At 31.3% G+C, this 12,497-nt stretch overlaps 1 protein-coding gene across 3 annotated transcripts in view; it reads right to left on the bottom strand.

Moving 5' to 3' along the window:
- Positions 1-8,015: 8,015 nt before the first annotated feature.
- Positions 8,016-12,497, bottom strand: part of LOC134688305 (synapsin-like) — a 105,733-nt gene continuing 101,251 nt past the window's right edge. For all 3 annotated transcript variants that reach the window (XM_063548893.1, XM_063548902.1, XM_063548885.1), the window contains one exon: positions 8,016-12,403. In XM_063548893.1, the coding sequence (XP_063404963.1) occupies positions 12,268-12,403 (136 nt within the window). In that variant the 3' untranslated portion in view covers positions 8,016-12,267. The remainder of the gene's footprint in view (positions 12,404-12,497) is intronic.

Genomic DNA, 12,497 nt, shown 5'->3' with positions numbered 1-12,497 from the left:
TATGAGGTAGTTTTTGATAATGTATATACTAGAAGAGAAAACTTAATACATAATAGCATAAATTTGATTTATTTTTCTCTTTTATCACTACACTGAGTAAGCTAAAAACAAAAGTACAAAATTTCATAACAAGCACATAGTGTCCAACTTTTTATCATAACTTTGTAACCACTGGAGATTTTTTGTTGCAACAACCAGTATAAAAGAAAGATGAATAAATTGTCTATAACAGTGAACCAATAATGTAGTTCAAATTAAGTTCACTTAAAAACTATCAATTGATAAAAACAGCGAAATTTTAAATGAAACAATATAACGTGACATTTTGCCCATTTTCAGCGTGCATTTTAGTGTTTTATTTTAAAACGGTAACACCTATACATGATATTTGATATTCATTGTGTAACCCTACATACTCTTTATCAGTTCAAAGATTTGTTACTTATTCAAAGGTTATCTTCTTGTCTTTACAAGCCTATAACATAGACCCACTATGAAATGCACATCTGATCTTGGCTAGGCCGAATGCTTAAAACCACAAAATACAGATTAAGTTGGAATTTTGGTTGTGTCACTGTGTCTGTTCTAGAGTTATGCCCTAGGAAAAATGGCTGATATTTTTGTTACCGTTCTCTTACTAATAACTTTAGTTTTCCTCCACCAAAGGCAAATGTAATGAAACTTTTACACATTGCTTTTAACTTTAAAACACAGATCACTTCAAATGAGGTAAATACATATATCCGTGCATGTACACATGTACATAGAAATAAGAAGATGTGGTATGAGTGCCAAAGAGACAACTCTCCATCTAAGTCAGAATGTACAAAGTAAACAATTAAAGGTCAAAGTTAACAGCCTTCAACACTAAACCTTTGAAATATTATACATCTACATTTACAATGAATATATATAAATGTTTCAACAAAAAAAGAATGTTTCATATGCAACATATCAATCCCTTAATTTGTGTAGTATAAAACAGATGTGATTAAATATAATGAACTGCCCACTAATCAGTCAGAGGTAATATGTGTTTTTTAACAGCAAGTACATAAAAATAGAGTTATCTGACTTAGTCATTTAGGATTTTTATTGAGCCTGCGACTTTTGTTACTATCAATTGGGATAGTGATCTGGCAGTGGCTACGATGGCGGCGTTAGCTCACTTCTTAAAAGCTTTATATTTTAGAAGGTGGAAGACCTGGATGCTTCATACTTTGTACATTTTTATATAGATGCCTAAAGTTTATCTCAGTCACACGTCCCATGTCCTTGACCTCATTTTCATGGTTCAGTTTTGGTCTTTTTTTCTAATACTAGGCCTAAAATTAAATATTGTTTGTTTCCCCAATCCCGACCGACCCTGCAAAAACAGTGCTACTCATAAAATTTTATTATCCAAACTGAGTAGAAAATTATTTTATTCATTTCTGATTTTTTAAGCTTGTTGCATCGTTCGATATAATTAAAGCTTATAAAATTATTTCCCAACCTTCCTACCCACACCTTGCTTGACAGGGTTGGGATTGGCGAAACAAAAAAGATTTTAATTTAGGCCCTATACATTTATGTATATGCAATAGGTCAACTATATTTGGTGTATAGAAATATTTAATTATCTATATGTTAGTCCCGCAGGTTTTATTTGACCTTGACCTTATTTGCATGGTTTCATTGCTCAGTGTTAATTTTTGTCGAGCCTGCAACTTTTGTTGCAGAAAGCTCGACATAGGGATAGTGATCCTGGCGGCGGCGGCGTTAGCTTACTTCTTAAAAGCTTTGTATTTTAGAAGGTAGAAGACCTGGATGCTTCATACTTTGTGTATAGATGCCTCATGTTACGAACTTTCCGTCAGTCACATGCCCAATGTCCTAGACCTCATTTTCATGGTTTAGTGACTACTTGAAAAAAAAGTTAATATTTTTTGTAATGTTAAATTTTCTCTTATTATAAGTAATTGGATAACTATATTTGGTATGTGCATACCTTGCAAGGTCCTTATGCCCATCAGACAGTTTTCACTTGACCTCCACCTCAGTTTATGGATCAGTGAACAAGGTTAAGTTTTGGTGGTCAAGTCCATGTCTCAGATACTATAAGCAATAGGTCTAGTATATTTGGTGTATGGAAGGACAATAAGGTGTACATGTCCAACTGGCAGATGTCATCTGACCTTGACCTCATTTTCATGGTTCAGTGGTTATAGTTAGATTTTTGTGTTTTGGTCTGTTTTTGTCATACTTTATACAATAGATCTCCTATATATTTGTTGTATGAATTGATTGTAAGGTGTACATGTCTAGCGGGCAGATGTCATCTGACCTTGACCTCATTTTCATTGCTCAGTGGTCAAAGTTAAGTTTTTGAGTTTTTGTCTTTTTATCTAATACTATATGCCATAGGTCAACTATATTTGGTGTATGGAAATATTGTATGATCTATATGTCAGTCGTGCAGGTTTTATTTGACCTCAACCTCATTTTCATGGTTCATTGCTCAGTGTTAAGTTTTTGTGTTTTGGTCTGTTTTTCTTAAACTATAAGTAAAAGGTCAACTACATTTGTTGTATGGAAGCATTGTTAGCTGTTCATGTCTGCCTGGCACGGTTCATCTGACCTTGACCTCATTTTCATGGTTCATTGGTCTTTGTTTAGTTATCTTGGTTAATGTTAAGTTTATGTGACAGTTTTTAATGAAGCTTGATACTTAGGACTATCAACATAATATCAATGATTTGTAAAGAAGGCGAGACATTTCAGCGTGTGCACTCTTGTTTGAGTTTTGGTCTGTTTATTGTCGAGCCTGCGACTTGACACTATCAATTGGGATAGTGATGCGGCAGCAGCAGTGTTAGCTAACTTCTTAAAAACTTTATATTTTAAAAGAGGGAACACCTGGATACTTCATTCTTTGTATATGGAGACCTCATGTTACAAACTTTCTGTCAGTCACATGTCCAATGTCCTTGACCTCATTTTCATGGTTCAGTGGTTATAGTTTAGTTTTTGTGTTTTGGTCTGATTTTTCTTATACTGTGCAATAGGTCATTTTTATACGACCGCAAATTTTGAAAAAATTTTCGTCGTATATTGCTATCACGTTGGCGTCGTCGTCGTCGTCGTCCGAATACTTTTAGTTTTCGCACTCTAACTTTAGTAAAAGTAAATAGAAATCTATGAAATTTTAACACAAGGTTTATGACCATAAAAGGAAGGCTGGTATTGATTTTGGGAGTTTTGGTCCCAACATTTTAGGAATTAGGGGCCAAAAAGGGCCCAAATAAGCATTTTCTTGGTTTTCGCACTATAACTTTAGTTTAAGTTAATAGAAATCTATGAAATTTTGACACAAGGTTTATGACCACAAAAGAAAGTTTGGGATTGATTTTGGGAGTTTTGGTTTCAACAGTTTAGGAATTAGGGGCCAAAAAAGGGCCCAAATAAGCATTATTCTTGGTTTTCGCACAATAACTTTAGTTAAAGTAAATAGAAATCAATGAAATTTAAACACAATGTTTATGACCACAAAAGGAAGGTTGATATTGATTTTGGGAGTTTCGGTCCCAACAGTTTAGGAATTAGGGGCCAAAAAGGGACCCAAATAAGCATTTTTCTTGGTTTTCGCACCATAGCGTTAGTATAAGTAAATAGAAATCTATGAAATTTAAACACAAGGTTTATGACTATAAAAGGAAGGTTGGTATTGATTTTGGGAGTTTTGGTCCCAACAGTTAAGGAAAAAGGGGCCCAAAGGGTCCAAAATTAAACTTTGTTTGATTTCATCAAAATTGAATAATTGGGGTTCTTTAATATGCCGAATCTAACTGTGTATGTAGATTCTTAATTTTTGGTCCCGTTTTCAAATTGGTCTACATTAAGGTCCAAAGGGTCCAAAATTAAATTTAGTTTGATTTTAACAAAAATTGAAACCTTGGGGTTCTTTGATATGCTGAATCTAAAAATGTACCTAGATTTTTGATTATTGGCCCAGTTTTCAAGTTGGCCCAAATCGAGGTCCAAAATTAAACATTGTTTGATTTCATCAAAAATTGAATAATTGGGGTTCTTTGATATGCCAAATCTAACTGTGTATGTAGATTCCTAATTTTTGGTCCAGTTTTAAAATTGGTCTAAATTAAAGTGCAAAGGGTCCAAAATTAAACTAAGTTTGATTTTAACAAAAATTAAATTCTTGGGCCTCTTTGATATGCTGAATCTAAACATGTACTTAGATTTTTGATTATGGGCCCAGTTTTCAAGTTGGTCCAAATCAGGATCTAAAATTATTATATTAAGTATTGTGCAATAGCAAGTCTTTTCAATTGCACAGTATTGTGCAATGGCAAGAAATATCTAATTTCACAATATTGTGAAATAGCTAAAAAAAAATTAATAAAGAGTTATCTTTCTTTGTCCAGTATAGTAAGCAAGAAATATCTGCAAGAATTTTTTTTAATTGGAGTTATCTTTCTTTGTCCAGAATCAACTTAAATCTTTGTTATATACATTCACTTTTTACTACCAACTGATAAATTTAAATAATCTTTACCATTCAGTGATAACAAGCAGTTTTTTTACATCTTAATTTTTTATGAAGTATTTAAATGAGTAGTAATTGTTGCAAACTCCATTAGAATATTTTAATTGAAATTAGTTTTGGAATAAGGGAAATGGGGATGTGATTAAAAAATTGGGTTCAATTTTTCTCATTTGAAATTTCATAAATAAAAAGAAAATTTCTTCAAACATTTTTTTGAGAGGATTAATATTCAACAGATTCAACAGCATAGTGAATTGCTCTAAGATAAAACAAAAATTTTAAGTTCATTTGAATACATTCATTCTGTGTCAGAAACCTATGCTGTGTCAACTATTTAATCACAATCCAAATTTAGATCGGAATCCAGCTTGAATGTTGTGTCCATACTTGCCCCAACCGTTCAGGGTTCAACCTCTGCGGTCGTATAAAGCTACGCCCTGCGGAGCATCTGGTTATTTGTTGTATGGATAAATTGTAAGGTGTACATGTCTAGCTGGCAGGTGTCATTTGACCTTGACCGCATTTTCACGGTTCATTGTAATATGTTAAGTTTTTGTGTTTTTTTCGTTTTTTTTCTTAAACTACAAGCAATAGATCAACTATATTATTTGCTGTATGGAAGAATTGTAAGCTGTACATGCCTTTCTGGCATAAGTCCTCTGACCTTGACCTCATTGCCATGTTTCATTGGTCAATGTTTAGTTTTTCTTGGTTAATGTTAAGTTTATGTGACAGTCGTAATAAAGCTATATGTTAAGGACTAATCACTATAAACATATAATCAATGAATAGTAAAGAAGGCGAGACATTTCAGTGTGTGCCCTCTTATTACAAAACAGTTGCAGGTAGAGAAATAACATCTTTTCTTGCTGTAATATTGTGTTAATTGTCTGCCTTTAATCTATGTAGTTGTCATTACCTTTTGCAAATACAAATATATACACCAAGGACATTAGGCTTATTATACTGATGTAGGACAGGCACTTCAACTTCTGGTGTTAGAATAATGAATAGGTACAAATAACGTGAAAATGTCCTTTTTGCATGATTAATGAAATACATGTGTATAAAATTAGACGATACTTTTGTTTAAGTGGATCTAGATGGCCATGAACTTGAAGAACTTTGTCCCCCACCTACTTTTGAAATCCATGATCATTTATAGTTATCCATATATATATACATTTATACAACAAAGTTACACCAGGAAATTTACAACCTGCTGAGTCGGCATACACAATGATATTCACAGTAATAGATATTGAGGGACATGCAGCCATATTATTTTCAAGCAGACAAATTTCTTGATAAGGCTGATCTATTTCTGTATGATGAAGGTCAAGTGACCATATTTCATGGTTCAGTGGCTGTTTTTTTATTTTCATCACTTCTGTATTGTAAAATTTTCAAAGTGATTCTGAAACTTTTCTTTTCCTTATTCAAATTTGTATTCTTAAATTTTATATTCAATTTCAGTTCTCCTGTAGCAAGTGACCTATTATCATATAAAGTATCTTTATTACACCAAATCCAGTAATTGTGTGTGTGTTTTTTTTTTTTGAGACAAAATTTGTATGGCCTTAAGAAAAAGTCATATCAAAGACTAAATATTGCGATCTTCAATAAAAAAATGCAGATAGATGATCGTGTTTTTATGCCTGGCAACCTATAGTACTGTTTTACCCATCTGATAATTGGGACAGATTTATGGATATATAGTTATTCTGCATGACTCCTCCTAGTTTAAATCCTAGGAAGTTTTCACTTTGCTGGCTCTTTGTACATATATTAAAGGTGTGCATGTGGTAAGTGTTTTAATTTTTATAGATATTTGCTCTTTTGGGAGATAGTAACTTTGTCATCTATTTTGGGTTTAAGTGCTCCAATGCTTAACTACGTGTAATTTGAAATAACACTGCATCTGCAGGGGTGTCAATTGTGTCTGGGATATCAAAAAAAGTCCTACATTGACTTTGTTATAATACGGTTACTTCAGAGTGGAGTGCAGGGGCATTACTTTGTCTACTTTTTATTTAGATTCCACTTTGAGAGTTGTAATTGACCCTTGTCAGTTTCATTTCTTATTTTAAGATCACACGAATGGCCATGCTGCTTCTACAGTGATAGGTATAACAGCAATGTTACATCTGCATTTTTGATGGCCATGGTAGGAGATTGTCATCACTTGGCATTTGTAATCCATCTATCGTCAATTAACTTTTGCAAAATATGTTCTCTTTAATGGCCAAATATATAATAGAATCAAGGTACCTTTTTTAAAATAATGTGTCTAAATTTCCCTTCTGCCAATTAACTAGGCAAAGAAACCTCAAAATCAAAATAGGTAAAATGCAATTTATAGTCTATTAGCTTGTAAACTATGAGCAAATAAGACTAAGGCAGAAATGTTGAAAATGGCCGATAAGGAGGTATTTTCCTCACAAGAAAAGTTAAACCTATTTTGTTGTTTCTTAGTCCCTGGAAGTGAGACAGTGTACACCATTTGTATAAAGCTTTATATTTCAGAAGGTAGAAGACCTGAATGTTTCATAACACATTTACAGATATTTTATGTTACAAAGTTTCTGTCTGTCATATTCATTGTCCTTGATCCATTTGAATGGTTCAGTGAATGCTTGAAAAAAATAGTGTTTACATAAGATGAAATTCTCACTTATGAGTAATATATTTGGTAAATGGATTACTTGCAACATCTACCTGTATTTCAGGTAGGGATCACCTGACCTTGACCTGATTTCATGGACCACTGATCAAGGTTAAAGTTGTGTGATCAAGTACATATCTCAAACACTAAGCTGACAGGTTTCATCTAACCTTAACTTTATTTTTATGGTTCATTGGCCAATTTGAGTTTTTTGGTTGGTCTATTTCTCAGAGTTTTATAAGCAATAGTCTAATTTTATTAAGTGTATGTTATTATTGTAAGGTGTACATGTCTGTCTGGCAGGGGCCATCTAACCTTGACCACATTTTCATGGGTCATTGGTCAATGTAATGATTTTGTGGTTTTGATCTGTTTCTCCAGTAGTATAAGCAACAACTCAAATTTAATTTGGTATAATTTGGTATATGGAATAATTGTAAGGTGTACATATAAAAAAAAAGAAGATGTGAAATGATAACCAATGGGACAACTCTTAACAAGTGACCAAATGACACAGAAATAAACTACTATTGGTCATTGTACGGCCTTCAACAATGAGCACCAATAACCAATCAATCTATTTATTGTCAAATGCAGATATTATTCATGATGGGCTATATATCATTACTTTTGAATGTTTAACAATTTTCATAATTTAGAAGAAAAAATGGAAAAGTGTTTAAATTACATACAGATCTTCAGACTAACATTTCATGGAAAAGGTTTCTATGAAATTTACCGTACCATATTCTTCGGTCAGAAAAAGTATACCTTTTTTCATTCACCACTGAAATAAAACGAGAACTATAGATTTTGAATCCTTTATTACTTAATTTGACTGATGCATCTGTAAATACTACTATATTGCACTTTCTAATGATAAAATGTCTTATAACAAAAACAAGCTGACAAACAACAAAATATCACATTCTAGTAAACCTTCCTATTAGGCAAAGTTCTCACATATATATAACATTAACCTACAGAAGTCATTATTTTACAAGTGAATAGACATGCAATTATTTTGATGAAATTATGAGCAATATTTCATAGTGTTCTTACAAATGGTTTATAAATGTACAGTGAAATATTCTGTGATTCAGATCTTAAAATGATATTCATGAATATAATTGACAGTCATTCTTAACTTACAACTTATTAGATGAATGAAATAAAAAAAACCTACACACAAACATTGTAAAAAGGGAGATCATCTCTCCGACGTAAACACATATGACTTAAATGGGCTATAAATCAAATGTATATACCAGTGAGCTAGAAGAACAGGTTTGATATAAGTCAGTTTTGCAGTTTTCATGAAAAGTACTTAGTTGTAGCAAACTGATTTACCAAGCTTTAATGATTTTTTGGTTTATGACAGACTTCTGGTTACCTTCTGAATAAAATAAAGTTGGGTATATAATTCAGGGAACCAAGATGTTGCCATTTACATTTGTTACCTTCTCGCTAATGAATTACATTTTAAATTATTAAATGGTTTAAACATAGTTTAATATTATTTGCATCTTTAATATTTAAGTTTAAATGTCTGATAACGTCTGCATTATTTGACCAGCAGACAATATGCAAACAGACAAATCTGCCAATATATATGGTATGTATATATATTGTTTTGCAATCAATAGGAAATTCTACACTCATTTGGAGTAAAAATACAATAAAATATTAATAGCAAATAGAGTAAATAAATAACATTATAAACAATGCATCAACAATAACAGTTAATAAATAAAATAATTAAAAAAACTTAACATATATAAAGCATAAAAACAATGTAAAATCACAAAAAATGCTCTAAATCTGAGATCTACAGTTATGAAAACGTATGCTTGAAACAGTTCATGTTATTTTAACATTTACACCAAGATGTTGTTAGATGAAATCTGGATACTCTGCATTTATCATACTTAGTAACATGCAAAACTTGATTAAATAATCATAAACATTTTATAGCATATAGTTATCCTGAACATTTCATAACATAGATACAGTTATTATGATACAATGGACTAGGAATGTAAAACGATTATCTCAATCAAAAACAACAAGTAATATTCTTTTAGATCTTTAGTAGCATCTAGATATAAAAATCAATAAAATACAATCAATAATAAAAATGAAAACATTTTTCCGGGTCCACTTCAACTATCTAAACTTAAATTCTAAATAGTAACATAGCAACTTTTTACAGAGCTCAAGTCGAAGTACTATATGGGTATGTTTTTAGTATATTTGTGTATACTAGTTTAATATGTATAAATAATGGTTAGATGTCTATCTAAAAAAAAATTGCGGTGTATAAGTAAATAAATAAGTCAAACAAAATAAATGTTAAACTTTACATTCTTTTTAAACACAGAAATGTTTAACTTGACAAACTGATATCATTATAAATGAAGACTAAGTTCCACACATTTCAATACTGTACATAACACTATAATATGGAATATTATAATCACCATGCATTTAATAAAAAAAAACAGAACTTATAATGAGAACTAGATCCTTAATATACAGTTTACCTTTTATGTGATTATGACATTTGAAAACATTTACATAATTTATATAATGAACACATCTTATTTTTTGTTACTAGTTGGCTAATTATGAGTATCCATGATGCTTATTTTACAAATTGGCATTCTAAACAATTAAACACATAGTTCTATGCTACACTTTGTGAAAAATTTACAAAAATGATGTGATTTCATGGAAATGTATTGCAGCAGAGTATTGGTCAGCACCAATTCAACTGACCAATCAAATTATTCCGTGTATTAGAAAATAGCTCACTCTAGGTCAAATCAACAAAATTTCACAGAAGAGATTTTGAGCACAAGGGGCATAAAATCCTTTAACTAAAAGTCGTTTCCTCCAAAATGATGCCTTTGGACGCCACCCCCCTTTACTCCATAATGACACCTTTTGACACTTGTGTAGTACTCAGTTGAAAGGCCGTGACTATGAAATGTCTGCATCAATCTTAATAAAATTTGTATCCAATATTAAAAGGATATATATTCATAAGAATATATGACTTACAATTTAATTGATGAAATATTTGTTTTTTAAAATGCATTAATACTTTTAAGCATTTTTTCAACATTTTATTGAAAAATCCTATTCAAATCGAGTGTGTAAAAAATAAAATTCCATTGTGGAAAGGGTTAGGGAGTCAACTAACAGTTCTGCAATGTTGCCTTTTATGTAGAACTTACTTTGCTAGACATTCTCTTTATCTATGGGTTTTACTAGAAAAAAAAGAAGTTATATGACTTAACCTGTTTATAACTTTTACCTATGTAAATTAATTTAATCCCAGGATACAAATTTAAAACTAGATTCAGTAAGGATCATTTATGAGAATATTGATAACATATGACTTGGTAGTCTCAAAGGACAATGAGTTTAAAAAGAAGACTGAAGTCTACTGATGACATAGATGATGGCTCTTTGTTCAATGTGAACTTAAATGGTGTAGAAACTAGATACTTTAAAAATTCAGAATCTATTAGACAATAACATGTCATAAATCTGGCTTATGAGAGTTAAGTTTAACTTAAAAAATAATTAAAAATGTACTTTGCAGTCAAAAACCATGTCACGAAGTGCCAAAAACAACAACATTATTTTGGTGACAAATGTGACTTGAATCACTGACCTCTTGATTCTAAATTATTCCAACTTGTTTTAAAACCAATCATGTGTACAATGACAAGATTCAATACAAAATCAATATTTTTTTTAAATAAAAGGCTTCAACATAACAAAAAGTATGCAATAACCATAAATAAAGATTTATTTCAAAAAAATCTAAATTGACAATGAAGATGATCTCAGACCTTTTAAGTGGCTGATTTTTTTGTAAGTTCTCATTAGGCTCCTTAATACAACAGTGTTATAAGTATTAGCCATATTTAATTTCCATCACACACAGTTTATAACTTAAATATCAAAAGGACTTCAAAGATATTACAATTCATTGTTTGTACGCCAGCACAAAACGTGTTACTCAATTGGTTTGATCTATTGTTAAAATCATTTTTAACTAATCATAAAATTTGATATATTGAGTATAAAGATAACAAGGGTTAGCAATAGCTAACATTTCATCCTTTGATCAAGGTGAATAAAAAGATGATCAAAGGAGTATGCCCTTTTTTCAGTGTCTTTCATAATAATCATGTATGCTTAAATAGAACAGCCCACACATTTTTCCAATACTTTTTCTCCTTGCTGCCTTTTGAATCAATGCTTGACAAATTTGTACAAAAGGAGAATAAAAGAGTTCTTCCTTGGATAATATATATAATATTTCTTGTTGTATCTATTCCTTGTATAAAATAATTAGTAACATGCCTTAAATTGTCGATTAACTAGACACAATTTAACATCTAGTATAGTTCGTTTTAGACAATGTTTTTGCTTTTCATTAATAAATAACATCTTCCCTAGCCAAGGTTTACAATCCACTTCCCTCCTCTCCACCCTTGGCCGACTGGGATAGAATTTTGAAGACAAAAGGTAATGATTTTCATTGGTTGCAGTTGAAACTCCCTGCATCCAATCAAAACGCACCTATAACATGACCACATGTAAATGTATGAATCGTATGTAAACAATTGCCACATGCTTATTGTGCAACAAGTCTTTACATCCCTAAACATACGACAATATTTAGTGACAATTTGAATGTTTTAATCAACTAATAGAAGTTCCTGTGTATGTCTTGCACAAATGCATGAATGTCCATGTATATTTTTGTTGACTGCATTACCAAGTGTGTAGAATCTAGACACTACCATGTTTTTATCTCCAAATTGAAGATTTCCAAGTGCAACCATTGGTCAAGAATAATGTATTTGGAATGGGCGTGACTTTAATCTACCAACAAAATGGCGCAAATTATTGTCACAAATATTGGCTTAATCTGACAAGGGTGGAAAGGATGGAAGTGGATCATAACCCTTGGCTAGCGAAGATGATAAATAATTACAGAATAAAATAATTGGTCAGTGTTTATATATTAAAACAAAATCTACATGTCTCCAAATATTCCTGCAAATGTTTTTCTAAGGTTCTTCATAGTATCCTCTCCTTCTGGAAAATCTGTTGATTTGCCTAAAGTTGGTGCTCCAACTCCTATTGGCGGGGGACGTGCTCCTGGTGGTCCTCTGAAAAAAATTGTTTACATAGAATAAAGTAAGGGTCAACTTTAATGGATACAATAATTTTGTATAAAATATAACGAAAATACAAAAGAACACA

Source organism: Mytilus trossulus, chromosome 1 (assembly GCF_036588685.1).
Source record: "Mytilus trossulus isolate FHL-02 chromosome 1, PNRI_Mtr1.1.1.hap1, whole genome shotgun sequence".
Lineage (NCBI taxonomy): Eukaryota > Metazoa > Mollusca > Bivalvia > Mytilida > Mytilidae > Mytilus > Mytilus trossulus.
The sequence above is the reverse complement of the archived record's forward strand: the minus strand, read 5'-3'. Positions and strand labels throughout refer to the sequence as shown.